Below are 16,374 nucleotides of genomic sequence, written 5' to 3' on the forward strand. Positions count from 1 at the left end.
GAGGTCGGAACAACAACACAGAAAGTCTGAAAAGACATCTTGTGCATCTCTGCAACCCCAGGCACATCTCACAGAAAGGCATAATTTGACACCCTGGGGTGAGGAAGTGTTGTAAAAGCACATGAACACACAGAACTCTGAAAAATGACTTCCAAACTCCAAAAATTGGACCACCTGAGGAGCACTTGAATGCACAAATAAGAGGTGCTATGTTTTATTGTGCTGTAACTTTGGACCATTGTCAGTGTGGGTAACCAGCCCAGTGTTGTTAAACACAACCATTTTATGACATTGTATTATGTAAATGCCAGGCACTCTTTTAATAATTTGGTATTTCTTTAAGTGCAACTAGTACATCAAATGCTCATGATTTATCACATCTGACAACACCATAAATATGTGGAAAGCAGCAAATAAATATTCACAAATCCAATGGCTCATCATCAAACCAATAAGTTAAAACATGATGTACCAATTAATGGCAATGCAAAATGCTTGTCCTGGACTCTCTGGATCGCAGTACTTTAAAAAATTATATATAGATATACATAACATATATATTTCAGTCAGTGAAATGCTAAGTGAGCAAGCACGCACAACTCCAGAGTGGTCCTTCAAAAGTTTCCAGCATAGACTGCTCCTGCTGCTTGCTGCACAGAACTATTTCACATATGTTAGCGATTTCCCAAATCCAGTGTTTCCACAGCTGTCTCTATTGAGGTTTCTCATGTCATGAGCCCATTGCTCAAAAGTTGTCTTCCATAATGATGAAAAACACCCATCACTTGACAACTGGTCATTAGTGGTTCCTGGAGGCTGTTGGGTGTAATTGAAAGCAAAGATTTTTTTTTCTCTAATACGTCTCTAATTCACTTCTCTTGCTGACCATTGTACAGCTGTACAATATGAATTTCCCCAGTGTGGGATAAATACAGTCTATTTCTATGTCTAAACAAGGAGCTTCAGCACTGCAGCCCACATTTTTTAAAAGGCACAACTTATACTTTGCAGACACACAGTCGCCACTTTTTTTCACAGTTTTTACTTGAGATAAAAGCCCTACTCGGATCGACTTGCCATGGTTCACCACGGTTTTCAGGGTCTTCTCTTAGTTCATAGTATCTGGACCAGGTACTAACATAGTACCTGCTTGGCCAGGGTTCATAGTGAACCGAGCTTTTGCTAAAATGTGACGTGGTCAGACTGCATGCCGCCAATTGGCTAGTCAGGGGCATCGCTCAATGAGTCATGATAGCATCCCATTCACGAAAATCAAAAACACTTATTTTGAAACCTGGTAACGAGGGGAAATGGCTACAAAAAACAATGCCATGGTCCCCAAGTCTGATGAAAAGCCACAGACTGAACAGCAGGTATATTCTTGCCTCGATGTCCACCTTTGTTGTAGCATTCATTTCATACATTAACCGTGTATTTATCAACGCTCCGCCCCGTTTCTATAACAATGACCATGCACATTAGGTGGTACTCAGTTGTAATGGAAAACCAGTCGATCCGAGTCAAGACGTGGGCGAGTCGTGGTGAGTCAATCCGAGTAGGTATTAATGGAAAAAGGGGTTAACTAGACAACGTCTGTAGACAAATCACTTTCATTCAAATGATGACCATAGCAGCATGCTAGCAGCGAAAGCAATCACAAGGTTGGGGAATACACATTTTTCCCTAGAAACTGGGGGTTGCTAGGTGGTTACTGACCTATCTATAGGCCTGTTTAACCTCCAGCAAACACTTTTAACTCGTTGGGAAATAAACTTTTTTCCTTCTAACTGGTAATTGCCAGGTAGTTATTGACTGGCCTCTAGGCCAGTTTTTCTTGAATTTTGTGTTTTGGTGGATTTAGTAATTTCCTTTTGATCAATTTGCTACTGTGTTACTGTCACCGCTGCAACTTGACACCTTTCCTGAAACCTGGTTTGGTGGCTTTATTAGGTGGGGTCAGTGTTAGCCTAGCTCCTTGTTTTGTTTTCAGCCTGCTTGCTAAGTGCTTGCTACCTTCAACAGCTGTTAAGCACTATTATGACAGTGTCTTGACACTGCCTGCCAGCATACACACAGTTAAAAGATGACCTCCGCCAGGTAAAGCAGGAACTGGAGAAAAAGGATGAGCTAACCATGGAGTTCTCATCTGTCATCACTACACAAGCTAAGCACTTGGCTTCTCTACACTCCTCCTGCTGCAGAACCAACTGCTTTTCCACGCATTTCCTCACTGTGACACCATACTCCCCTTCTGTCCAGTTCTGTTTCTACTGGAGGTAACCCTGTCATATACTGTCAGGTCAGTTGAATCTGTGGTTTGTCTTATATGACAGTTAAAACCTAATTTTTTATAGTATAACATTTCCTTAGTCTTTTCCCATTATTTTTGGTTCTTGTTCTTCTAATGTGTGTATGCAGGAGTGAATGTACTGTAAGATATTTGCCTGTGTTTGGACTTGTACATTACATCCTGTTTCATCCAAACTAGGAATTTTGTAACTGCATTTTTTAAATAAAATAATCATTGTTGTTATTATTATTAACATTGCTGTTAGTATCATTATTAGCATTACTATTAGCATTATTATTAGCATTATTACTGCAATGTCACCATGCTCACACACTCAAAATGGCAGACAAATTAACATCTGAGGTTTGTCGTCATGTGTCTGCAAATGCTAAATATGATTCCACAACATTTTTGCTCAGTCATTAACTCAGGGCCAGCTCTGTCCCCAGGTTTTCCTCTTTCCTCTGTGGCACCGTGACATCCCTACAAATCAACCACCATCGGAGACGGTCCAAGAAAGAGCACGCTGTGTTTCAAATGAGAAATGTGTGCTGTACCATCCTTAAACTGCAGCCACAACTGCTTCTGAAATCAGTATAATGCATCCTGATACATTTCCTCCTCACTCACCTGTGCTCATTCTGGTAACCTGTTCTTAGAGAGGGGTTGTTGAATTAATGTCATCAGCATGTTCAGCTCCAAGGACTGATTCATTTTTCCCCTTCCTTTTCCTTTGTGAAACATTTTCTTCATTAATGATCTCTGAAATCATACAGAAGAGATGTTGCCACTAGAAGCAGGCAGCCCGAGCCCCCCATGAGTCCGAATTGTGATCTGAGTGATGCTTCTCTTAGCTGGTGTGAGATGACTTTGATTGTGGCACTTCCACAGCCACCTCCGCAGCTCTGTTTGGACCTGCAAACAAATAGAAATTGCAGAAAGTTACAGATGCCTAGGCTTTTTGTTCACCTGTTGAGCAAAATGGTTAATGTCTCTGCAATGCTGCCATTTACCCATACCAAAAAATGTGTTTGAGGTTTTCACTCCAAAGAATAGCTCTTACCTCAGGGCAGCTATTTATGATAAATGTTTGTATGACTTTTTTTTATTACACAAGCTTCCCCTCCATTTGCCTACCTCTCCATTCATGAAACAGTAAAGAAGCGCCACCACAAACCCCTGCAACATAAAAGACATCTGTTTCAAGATAAAATCATAAGAGTAAGAACTGATTGCATGTACAGTCCGCTTAAGGGAAAACAGTGACTTGTGTTGCTAACACTTAATTGCACAAAGCATCACAATAACTTCAGAGAACAAACAAGCAAAACAGGATGAAGCTGCAGGCTTTGAAGAAGTCATTCGGTTGCTGATTTATTGTTGTTTGTTAATTCATTTTGTCATGTTTATGGGATACATTTTGTGCTGCATAAATGTCAACATTCCACATAGTTATAGTCTTACACATGCACAAATATTATGGAGTGGTTATTTATGACCGTGATTATTTCAGCCAGCAAGGGCTGCCGCTCTTAGGGGTCGCCATAACAGATCATCTGCTTCCATTTCTCCTAGTATCTAGTATTCCTAGTATCCTCTTCTGCCACATATTCATATGAATGTACTCTTCCTACATATGCCCAAACCATCTCAACCTTGTGTCTCTATCGCTCAAGCCCTCCTTCTGATATTCTCATTTCTAATCGTGTCCATCCTGGTCACTCCCAATGAAAATCTTAACATCCTCAACATTGCCACTTTCAGGATCAGCTCCTGTGTTTTTGTCAGTGCCACCATATCCCAACCAAACATCACAGCAGGTCTCATTAACATTTTGTAAACCCTCCCTTTTACTTTGGCTGCTATCCTTCTGTCACAATCATCCCAACACTCATCTCCACCAACTCCACCCTGACTGCACTCTCCTCTTCACTTCTGCTGTGCACCCTGTATTGTGTCTTGTATCTACTGACTTTCATTCCTTTTTTAACTTGTCCATCACCACTGCATACAAGAAGGTCCTCAGAGCTGATCCCTGATGTAGTCCTACTCCCACCTTGAACTCATCTGTGTCTCTGTCTCCTACTGCACCTCAGTGATATACTCATACAATACCACAGTTCCTCCAAGCACACAATCAATGACTTCTCTAGATCCATGAACACACAGTGAAGCTCCTTCTGGCCTTCTCTATATTTCTCTATATTTCTCTATCAACTCTCTCAAATATCTTATCTGTAGTGTTGTCTGTGAAGGTTCTCAGTCATCCAGATCATTGCAGTCTAAGGAGCTTGGTGAGAAAAGTGTCTGGACTATACAGCTGTCATCCGAGAAACTTCCGAGAGTGCCAGACCCTCTTGGGGACATTCCCGTAGGGCTTAAAATCTGGGACTCTCCACCAGTTGCTCTTTGAACTGAAGAAGCTTCTTAGATGAGAGGTGAAACGTCTTCAGTCCAGATGCTTTTCTTTCCAAGTTCTGTAGTGTTACTTCTTGGCATGAACCCATACTGCTGCTAACTGATATCACCTCTCTCCTTAACCTAGCTCCATGAACTACAACTGAATGTCTACATGGGATCACTCATCAGCTTTATCCCTCTGTTACCTCCTGTTTTAACTTTGCGCATAATCTTGATAAATTGGAAGATACAATAGGATATCAGTGTGCGCAGGTTTCTCTAAAATATAATAATCGAGTTGAGAATTCAGTGAATTTTAGAGGGACAGGTGCTGGAACAGACTGAGGGATGGATGGCAGACACCTCACCATCACATAAGTTCATCTGGCCTTCAGCCGACGAGCTTTAGTTATTATTGTGCATGCACAGGTATAAATATCAATTCCATGATGATTCAGATTTGTAACACCTGTGCTTCTAATGTGACAAGGAAAATAAATCTGCTGGGAAGAATTTCAACTTGAGAAATGTGAGTTATTTATTTTTAGCAATTCTTTGTGAACTGTGATTCTGAAGTTTTATACCTGAAAGGAGCCCAGTCCCAGCTCGATGTAGAGTCTGGCTGCTACTCCAGTGTTCTCAGGCAAGAAGGCAAATACAGTGTAGTGCATCCCAAACAGAGGAATCAGGAACAGGGTGGATTTTGCCAGCCTCCTGAGTGAAGCAAAAAGAAAGGACTGAAAAATAAAAAATAAGTCCAGATAATGATGCAACACTTTGAAAGATTACAGTGTGTTACCAGTATGGTCAGCTACTTTCAGTCATGTCAGAGGTACAAGTTTCAAATGCCAGACAGACTAAATGCGTCATTCAGGTTTCATCAAAGCTACAATGGTGGTGTCAGATTTTCATTACACTGACCTTTAAAACAACATCGTCATCAGGCCAATCAGTGGAAAAGATTAAAATGTCAAAACACAAAACCTGAACACATTGTGCTTAGTTCAGCTCATATCACTGATGTCTAAATATCATGTAAATGTTGCCATTTAATTTCTTATGACATTTTGTTGAAACGGTTTCCCGCAAGTAATGTGGTTTGAAAAGAGCAACTCAACATCTGCTTCATCCTCAAAAGACACTGAGATAAGTATCATGTTTATGCTCTTCATCATTTACTTTTCTGTATATCCTATTGAGATTGGAAAACCTAGCTGGGTACAGATCCACTCACAAGAGTATCCAGTTCATCAGAGATCAACAGACAGCTGTTATCCTAACAACTGACATGTGTGTGTTTTTTATTCTCACTTTAGTTTCCTCAGTGACACTCTCACATGTATGAGGATGTTGCAGTATATGTTTTAGTCATCTAGATAGTCAGATTAAACCATAAAATAGCTCTAATCAGAAATATTATCACAGCTTCAACTGCTTAAAGATTAAAGATGGAGGGGAGCTATCAGCTTATTTCAGGTGAATAATTTGTGCCTTTGTGTGAATGCCAAGGTTCCTCCTGAATCAAATTTAAGTTCCTACGACAGGCGGGGCTTTTAATCCTGTGAAACATTCATTGAACTGGTGGAACAATCCTGTCGCACGTCAAAGTAGGTAACATCTATTTCTGGAATCTGGAGCTATTTTTATATGCTCTCATTCTAAATTAATTCAGCTGAGCACAAATGTGCACCAGCCAGATGTCAAGAGAAAGAAGGATTCTTTCAGGTGAAGCAGGGTTTCACTGCTGCTGCAGTAGATTCATGTATGCATATATTATATTAAAGTGTAAGAAGCCGTTCAAACTTTTGTCAAGGGATTTAAACAGCTCCCCCTCACCTTTTCTTCTTACATACTACTGCCTCAGTTAGCAGTTTCCACTTAACACCCAGCAAAAGGTTTACATGTTAAAATAAATTACTATTTATCCAACTGAATTATAAAGAGTTTAGTGCAAGAAAATGATTTAAAGCTCAGCTTTATTAATGCTGAACCACTTTTCTCTGCATATGATGTTTTTAACTCACACCTGAGCTATAGGTTCCCATAAGTAAAGCCCAAAATTATCTCATGTATCCACTTGTTGGTGTTAGACACTTGTAACGTTGATCTTCATTATGGTACCATGATGGTACAGTTCTGCTAATAGCAAGTGAGCAAGTCATGGAGTTCTTGGGATGTATCATTGCAAATCGGGGTGGAAAAAAATATGATATTGTGAGAAATTTTTATTTCTGGGATTTCACATTGCCGATGGATCTATTTTTACCAAAACCATATTTTTTTTTTCCTTAAAACTTACCAAGGGCGTAGATCATCTTGCATGGCCACTATGGTGAGGTGAGGCTGCTACCTCACCTGACTTATAAAAGTTATTATGTCATAAGCCAGTCTTGTTTTTATCATTTATTTTTCTGCAAAATTCTGACCGTACCATCTGTCGCAACAAAAATTCAGAATCAGACCGGGCAAGTCTGCTTCTTCTTCAAGTTATTTTCAGCCAGAGAACTGATGCTCACTGGAACTTTTCTTTTTATCTGACCACACTCTGTAAACCCTAGAGTTAGTTGTGTGGGAAAATCCCAGCAAATCAGCAGTTTAGGTAACAGTCAGATCAACCTGTCTGATACCAACAACCATGCCACATTCAAAGTCACCTAAATCCCCTTTCTTCCTCATTCTGCTTGATTTGAAATTCAGCAGGTCGTCTTGGCCAAATCTAGATCCCTACATGTATTGAGTTTCTGAGCGATTGGATAAATTGGATAAAACCAGATTTCAACCCTTCCAATAGTTGAGACATTTCAGTAAGTTATACGACTTTCATCCACATGAGAGAACAAGATTAAACGTTGGTGAAAAGTGAAAAAGGATTAGTCTTCTGGGCACAATATATGTCTGTAAAAATGTAATACACAAAATTTACAGTTGTTTCTAAATATTTGTGTGAATTTGGTTTGATTTATTCAAACCTATACTTGTGATGTGCTGGCTCACATCCAGGCTTCAAAGAAAGACGGTGAAAGTTGCAAACTCACAGAGCATATCCAATCCAAAAAAAAAAAAAACTTGAAAGAGATTGCATCAGAGAGGGGAAGTGTGGCTTTGATCTTATTTTTCAGTCATACAAGACATTTCTTATAAGTACAAATGTAAGAAATCAAATTTTATTCTTGTACAGTGTTTAAATTTTAAACTTACAGATTATTAAAATGATGGTTTATCAAAATAGCACTAAGATTAAGTTCAGCACCCTATGTAAGATGTATGGATATCGAAACTAATTTATCTGATAGGTTATTTGTTCTTCATCATTTCCTGACATCACACATGCACACACTGGGGTAAGTTCAGAGCTCTTTAGAGTGCTGTATTAGCTGATTGGTGCAAGCTACTTCTTTTCTTCCTCACAATCAGAAATCTGTTCATCAGCTGTAAGGTTTCCTGCTGAGACGTATTATCAAATCTCATTTTCACTAGATAAAACAGCCTTCCTGAGCAGTCCATCCTCACAGACTCCTCTTACCTTACTGCTGCCCTAAAGGTTTTTGGTTTTCATATTAATTTACTACTTTACAGCTTCTATTAAAGAGCAGCATGCTTTTTATCAAATCAAAGCTATTATATGTCACATCAATAACTTGTGACTAGAGTGATCATATGTCCCACTTTGCGAGGGGCATATGTTCAGCATTTTGATTGGTTCCTTACATCTCATAAATCAACACTGAGTTACACTTTTCAAAGCCTGGCTCTTATCCAATAAGAGAAAGAAGAAGAGGCCGTCTCATTGGGGGCAATCAATCGTAATCATATAATTGGTTCTTATATAGCACTTTTCTACTCTGCCTGAGCACTCGAAGTTCTTTATACAACTTGCTTCATTCACCCATTTACTTTTTTCTGTGTTTAAGTGTTTTTTATCTAACATTCGCACACATCCACACTCCGATGGGCCCACTGCAGAGGAACTTGGGGTTAATATCTTGCCCAAGGATATTTAGCATGCAGACTGGAGCAGCCAGGGATCAAACCACCAACCTTCTGATTAGTAGGTGACAAACTCTATCTAGTTACCTAGCTACAGTCAGGAGGTATAGCATTTAAACTCTGAACCAAAGAAAATGAATGGAAAGATAAAAATGGCTGAAATAACTAGCATTTACTACACTGTGCAGCAAACCCAATCACAAAGTTCATTAGACTGTTGCAGTAAACTAGCACCAGTCATTTTTTCAGAGTCAGATGAAAATTTCCTGCTTTTCAACCAGGTGCTTTCAGGGTGCTAGGGTGCATGTCCTGTGTGGGCTTGTAAGCTGTTGTTGCCATGATGAACAAACAGAACAGGTGTTTTTGAGTGTATCTTTTTCTCTGGAAAAGTTTTCATTTGTATTAATGTGATTTGAACTATTTTGTTTAATGTTTTGTCTTGTGAATTTTATGCACCTTATTGAGATTAGGAGGGTGGCCTGCAGGACGCAAATGCATACTGACTTTTCAGAATATTGCTGTCCTTCAGTTAACAGGCAGTAGTCGAGAAACTTGTTGATGCAGTTTTTTCTCTGTTTTTTGTATCACAAGAACGACGGACTGTTCTTCTATTAATTTTGACCAAAAGAGGGAATACACAAGTGCAGACAGCCACATGTAAACAGTTCAGCTAAATCTGGATCTGTTGCATGATATTTTTAAAAACCAGCTATAACAAAATTTTGCACTAGCACAACATTGTACACTGTGCTCCACATTGTCCCACGGTAATAATCTCTCCTCGTGACTCACATAAAGTGTCCAGTGTCATTGTTCCCTGTCATGGCAGAAGATTTAAGCTTTTCAACCAGAATCCGGATGACGTTGACGAAGATGACTATGTTGATCTGGAAGAGAAACATGCACAGTGGCCTAAATGGCAAAATCAGATACACACTAGTTAAAAGACATTCAGTGTTATCACAGGGGAATGAAAAATTTAAAAATCCTGTATCATCACAGGATAAAGGTGATTACTATTGAACTCGAGACAAAGTGAACCACAATGTGTCACTGCAAACGAGAACATTCACTCCGCTGATGGGCCAAATGTGTCTGAGGCAAGAAAAGTAAATACAGGAAAAAGATACTATGTTCTGGACTAGTTGATTACGTGGAAAATCAATGTGTTTATCATATTTATCACAGTAATATTTCAGGAAAAAAATGTACTCTGAATGTATACAGAACTCTGTTGCATCTCATAATGCAAAACGTAAAGAATTCAGGGAGGCTTTTAGCTCAATCTTGCAGCGTACACCAGGAAATTGGGTCGGCTCGAAGTTGGATCAGATCCTCACTATAAACTAACCACTCTGGAGTTTGTCTGGAAGTGGACCGAGTCCAGAAAAAGTACAGGTGAGTAAACAACCTCGGTTAACTGAAATATTACCATGGCTGCCAGAGATGTTCATTTCTACCAACTCACTGAAGTAAAGTTATCTTAATTAACTAGTTAAACTTGTGCCAGGAACAAATGTGATTTGCAAGAAAACTTCTGTCTCTCAGTATGTTGGCAAATATTTATTAACCTTTAGCTTTGACAAAAGAAAATCTGACATCAAAGGATTTAAAAGACAAAACCACCAATACATGTTTCTTAACAAGCTCCTAAAATTTTAAAACATTGCTGGTATATTATTTAATATTTCATGATCACTGCCCCAAGGGCCACAAACTTGCACTTCCTCTGCCTGAAGAATCCCACTTTAGTGTAAAATTTCATTGTAAAACTTTAATTGTAAATCTGCCACCACAAAACAAAAAACCAGACAGGCAAGTTTATCAGGTACTTGGTGTTTAACTCCTATACTCACCAGCAGTGAGGCTGTTATTGGTCCCTTAATAATCCACCAGATGCCAACATTGTCTGTATCATCCCAGCAACTGTAAAGCCAAATGTAATGTCAGTGCAATACTAAACCTACAAAAATAGATATAATAGTTCACATGGACTGGCAAGCTGCTTTAAATAAAATGCAGAAATATGAAAGTAACAACAGTAAAAACATACCCTCTGTCATCATAGAAGAATCTGGTCAAAACCCACAGTATGAGAACTGTAGATGGGAGCCCTAAAACGTAAGGGCAGGAATTAATTATGCATGCTCTGTTTACCTGTCAAGTAAAATCAATCCGAACATTGCTCCAGACCAAACGCATCTGTTTGCTGCATATTTCTTTGTTGACAAGCATAGAAAATATTAAGTTGACTCTGTGTAAAAAAAATTCCATGCTACTTGCATCTGTTTCATGCCCAAAAAAAAAGGAGTACACAGAGAATAAAAGCAGGAGACACGAGAGAGCAGGATAGTAAAGCCAGAAAGAAGCTGATAAGACGCATCAGAGCCACCGTGGTTACAGTCTGAGCACCACTCGTGTGCACACACGTAAACACACCTCAGGTGCTTTGTGTAAAAACATTCAGGACAAAAATATTTACATATCTTAACATATTCATCTGTGTAGTTTCATATTTTTTTAAGCATTATTATGGCTGTTATTGTTGTACCTTTGTATAGGAAATATCACAAGCAATCTATCACCAACCCAACATCTGTTGTCCAGGTATAAAATATGATAATTTGGGGGAACAGCCGAATTTATTAAGTAATCATCCTTTTATCAACAGCTGAAACTGCTGTGCATTAATTCTTGGGTGAAAATAAGGCGAATAAGGAAATCCTGGGTTTTCAGTAATAGCGGTTCTGTTTTTTCTTTTTCTTACCAGGTTATATCGCCATGGTAACTTGTGGGTCATGTTCAACATTAGACAGGTGAAATCACTGCCTATAGATTAATCGACTATGCAGAAGACTGTGTAAACATTCCCAGAACATGATAGTAAAATGATCTAAAGTCTTTGTGTTTGCTAAATCAACTGGCACGTTCAGGTATGGATACAGATCAGTGTCAGAATTATTTGAACTACCTTACGAGTCAAAATATGAGCAATAGTGCTCATTACTTTCTTTTTTCTGGGGGGAGTTTAACACTTGCTGTGACAAGTCGTCAGGGTTTCTTACAACAAAACTGGGATTTCATTTGACAAAATGCAATCTTGGAACCACTGATGATCATCTGACAACGATTTAGCTCTTGAGATCTTTGGAATCATTTACATTCGTAACTAATGTTTGGTGCACACAAGCTAAATGATTGAGCTAATAGGCTAGCCACTGGGTTCTCTGATGAGCTCCGCTCATCTTTATGGGGAAATTATGGTTCACCAATGGCAGTGTGGGCAGCCTGTGATCAGATTAGGTTGCTGTGGGTCCATCAGGTGCAGAGAATAGTAAACTTCTAGCACACGAAGATGATTTGGGGAAATTTGTGGAATTTTTTTGAACTTCTACCTTTTTGCTACCTTCCCTGTCCCCGCCTACTCATAAACCGATCAGCAACGAACACACTCATCCATGTCAAGCACCATGCAGCATGGATTTTGGACGACTGTTGGGAGCATATTTACATAGTTTGAAAACCCCTCTCCGTGGACAAATCCCTCCATAAATCGAAACAATCGGGGTAGCATAAACTAAGCATGACACAGGCTCTGCTTCTATGCCACAACACGGAACAAATTTTGCTTCCTCCTTCACACACTGCTTCAAATCACACCATGAATGTTTCAGAAGAAGTCTGCACAGTTCTCACCACATTTTTCTTCAAGTCAATCTGATCTATAAAGAGGACAGAGTCATTTTTCCAAACACAGACGAACTTGTGTAATACTTCTGACTGAAACAAGCTCTGTCTTGAGCTGGCCTTAAAGCCATGTATTCTCATTGTTATGGGTACTTTTCCCTATGTAACCCTCTGAACACAGGCAGGATTCACAACAGAGTCCAGTATCAGCACTGGACTCTGATACTGCCTCATCTTAAACCTGAATCAGTGGTGAAAGATGCACGATTAGCTATTTGTCCATGTTTTTTCTCAACGTGGAGGAAAAAAAACAAAAACTAAGCTTCAGAAAAGGCAGTAAAAAAAGCAGGAGACCTTGGGCCTGATGTCTCACCCCATTTCTCTCTGACAGAGGAGGGGACAGCAACGCTTTCATGTCACCTTTTTTGAGTGTAGAGTGAGCGATGAGGTGATTCAAGTTGAATCATACAGTTCAGAAGGACAAAACAAAAACACTGTGATGTGACGTGGTGCTGTATGTGTGCATGTTTGCACTTCAGTCTTGCGTCGCTGGTTACCGTTGGAAATAAATCCTTGTAAACAAAACTTCTCAACAAATTCATCACTGCGGTACACACATCCACATACATTTAATAAATGTATTCCTTAATGATAAACGGGTGATATTAATAAGGCTTACACAGTCTGCATTTTTGCCAGCTGGCTCAAGAGAGCTTAAAGTGCACACAGCATGTTTGATACTGCACTACTGTACAGTGCTCCTCCACTCACACGGCTCAGGAGCTGAACTGGTTGCACTCCATTGCTTTCAGACTGTATTATGTGCCTAAACAGTTTTTTCTAATATCATAGTTTGATTTTCCTTGTTAAGAATCAGTCACTCTGCTCTCTGTAAACCTTTCACATTACTGACTGGTCAGATGCCTCCATTTCCGCCTCTTCCAGGGAACCACCCTTGCAGCTAGATTGGGAAGCTGTGGACTAACTTATTGAAATTATAACCACCTTTGTGTGACTGATTAGGCTGATTGCTGATGTCAGAGAAGAGAGAGGGGAAAGATATCCTGAGTATGTTGTACCTGCTTTGAAGCACAGCCCCAAGAAGCATTCACAATTGTAATTATGACTAATCTCACAATTAAGAGATCTTCTCCAAAAGGTTAAGGAGGTTGTTAATCAGAGATAAACTACCTGGTGTAACTTATGCTATTTAATTAATAATAACTTTTAATATTGTCTCATGCCCATGAATTCAGTGCTATTCCATTTTTAAAATTAGCAGTTCAGGCTTATAAAGCAGTGCTGCTGTGAATTGGAGCTGGAAAAATTATCACGGTTCAAGTGCAAGTTCCCAGACAAGGTGTAGAATCAACTGATCTCCGGCAGGGATTGACAGCGGTGGAGGATTTCACTTTCCTCTCTTAACTTCCTGTCAAAGCAGCTGAGCAGCAGTTGCCAGCTACAGCATCCTGCTCAGCGTGACTCACTGTTTGCATGTGGAGCACCTTTAACAACAACCTACAACTGAGACAGCTCACAAGACCTGACGTGAAATCATAATAATGTCTGCCTGAATGCTGATGACCTACCTCTTCTTTTATTAAACTGTAGCGGCGTGCTTGTAGCCCTCAGGGTCAGATCCATTTATATCTTACCATAAATTCCATTCATCGCCTTATCAGAAATATCCCTGCCACCGTGTGTGAATGCAGCATTGCACTGGCATTCAGCGGAGGATTTAAAAAGCCCACGTGGCATGAAAGGTTTTGTTTTGCCAGCTGGACATTGCCTAAAAGTTTCAGGTAAGTGTGTTGCTGTTTCTCACCTTCACTGCTGCACTTAACAAAAGTTTCTGCTTAGCTCTGTGTGGCTGGACTAAGCTGATATATTTTGGTAACAGGAACCATATGAGACTGACAGGAGCGGTGGAGTATGAGATTACAGGCTTGAATAGGAAAATATACAGCAGCATGAAACAAACAAAACAAAAAGACAGTGGGATGGGAATGGTAAGACAATGGAAAACACTTGGCTTAGGAACAAGGGATGAGAAAACATGGAAACCTCTCAAAACATCCATAGAAAGCTAAGAAAAAAAAAAAAGATGGGAGAGAAAATAAAAGGGGGGCCGAGGAAAACAAGCGCTACACTCATCTTTAGGGCTGTGCTGCTGCCTAAATAAACTGCTACCAGGATTTTGGAGGCTCAGTTCTTGTGTAAAAATAGATTTCCAACCCAGATATGAAGATAATGTGTGATAATACTGACTTTAACCCCTTAACACCTAGTGCTTTATATTAGATACATGAGTTTTTGTAAGCGTTTGAGGCTTCTATCATTAGTTTAAAAATTTCCCCTGACAATTCTAAATAAATTGTAAAATAATTGTCAAAAGGTCCAATAAACTCTCTCACTTCAAAATTTATAATTTTCTGGGAATAGTTTTGGCTTTAAAGGGTTAATCCATTTAAGGCACTGAAAGGGGTTTTCATACTGTTCCCCTGTTATCTCCTATTCTGCAGCTGAATATATTAAATTGAGCACATCACAATGTGCAACTGATGGCACTTATTCTCCAGCAGCATCATTTACGAGAGACAGAAAAGCAACAAGACGCCTTGACTTTAAATCAGCAAAAGCCACGATGGAAACATTTGTTTGTTCTTGAAAATTATTCCTTTACCTACATTACTCTGATGTTTTAGAATAAAAAAAAATCATGTATTTATTAAACTTTCAGTGGAGCTTAACACATTTTTGCTTAAATAACAGTCAATTTTTATTTTTTACTTTTTCTTCATTAAGGAGTTAATATGAGTGAATCTTTGACAGGTCCTTCAGGCATTTGCTGGCAAGCCTGTAAACGTCTGACATGTTTGCTGCAGGACCTTTAGCAGATGTGGCCGATGATGGTGACAGAAACAATGAGGAGTGAGACCTCAAGTGAAGAACTTGCCATAAGCAGAATTAACAATGGGCTGGCTGCCTGGAGAGATGACGACGATTATGATGATGATGATGATTTGCACTGGATCACACTTCTCTGGACTTCAGAAAACCATTGAGAGCTTCTTTGAAATGGAGAAACCAAAAATATACAGCTAATGATAAGTTCTTGATGTTTTACTGGCTATTTTTTTAACGTGTAGTTGTGTAAGCTAGTTAGTTACTGTATAATATGAGCAGTACTGTGTGTGGAGGTCAAAGTGGCTCGCTAGCACCAGTTGAATATTTAATAGCAGCTAACATGCTAACTGCTGTGTTTTCTCCGCTTACCAAAAGAATATCTTTTAATGATTATTTTAATCACTTTTACATCTTTTAATGGTCTCTGACATGTGATATTTTAACGGTTAGATGAGCTGTTGCTGTTGTGTATTTGTCAGGCTACATGATGATCAGCTAGTGTAGCTCTAGAAAAAACATGTAGGGACCTTTTGTGTGACTCGAGGCTTCAATGCTACTTTTACCTGGAAACAGCGATTCAATTATTTATCAAGTATTTCCATTTTTTAAGTTCACAGGCATCCTGTTTGTAAGGATACAGTCTCTTCAAGTTGGAAAATATTGCTCATTCAAATCAATCATTTATAGTGTTTTTCTCACACAGAGACACATCCGGGATGTAGCGAGAAAACCAATCACTGTTGTAGGCTATGACCACAATTTTACATTTTTACATTTTTAAAATGTATGTATTACATTTTCCTCTTTCACTATCCTTCTTGAATACTGCTTATTTAACAGTTTTAGTTTTTTAAAGAGTACCACTAAATAGATAAAGTTTGTGAAGTGCCTTTTTTAACCAGTCCCTCCCTGCCTATATAAAACATTTGTTTTTAAATGCTGCAATCCATTTAACAAGTTAACATCATACGGGTGTTAACAAAGGGTGTTTTCCCATATTATTCAATTGAATTTCAATGTATTTTGCACAGTGCAAGCTGTGGAAATTTTTATTTGGATTTCTTTTAAATTACCCAAAGTCACACACTACTAAAAAAAATTTC

General features: G+C 39.1%; 1 protein-coding gene across 1 annotated transcript in view; it reads right to left on the minus strand.

Moving 5' to 3' along the window:
• Positions 1–28: 28 nt before the first annotated feature.
• Positions 29–16,374, minus strand: part of ghrhra (growth hormone releasing hormone receptor a) — a 43,285-nt gene continuing 26,939 nt past the window's right edge. The window contains exons 8-13 of the mRNA XM_082513866.1: positions 10,731–10,791; positions 10,534–10,603; positions 9,470–9,564; positions 5,275–5,404; positions 3,428–3,469; positions 29–3,205 (exon numbers count right to left, since the gene is read on the minus strand). Of these exons, the coding sequence (XP_082369992.1) occupies positions 3,059–3,205; positions 3,428–3,469; positions 5,275–5,404; positions 9,470–9,564; positions 10,534–10,603; positions 10,731–10,791 (545 nt within the window). The 3' untranslated portion in view covers positions 29–3,058. The remainder of the gene's footprint in view (positions 3,206–3,427; positions 3,470–5,274; positions 5,405–9,469; positions 9,565–10,533; positions 10,604–10,730; positions 10,792–16,374) is intronic.

Source organism: Aulonocara stuartgranti, assembly GCF_965226115.1.
Source record: "Aulonocara stuartgranti genome assembly, chromosome: 18".
Lineage (NCBI taxonomy): Eukaryota > Metazoa > Chordata > Actinopteri > Cichliformes > Cichlidae > Aulonocara > Aulonocara stuartgranti.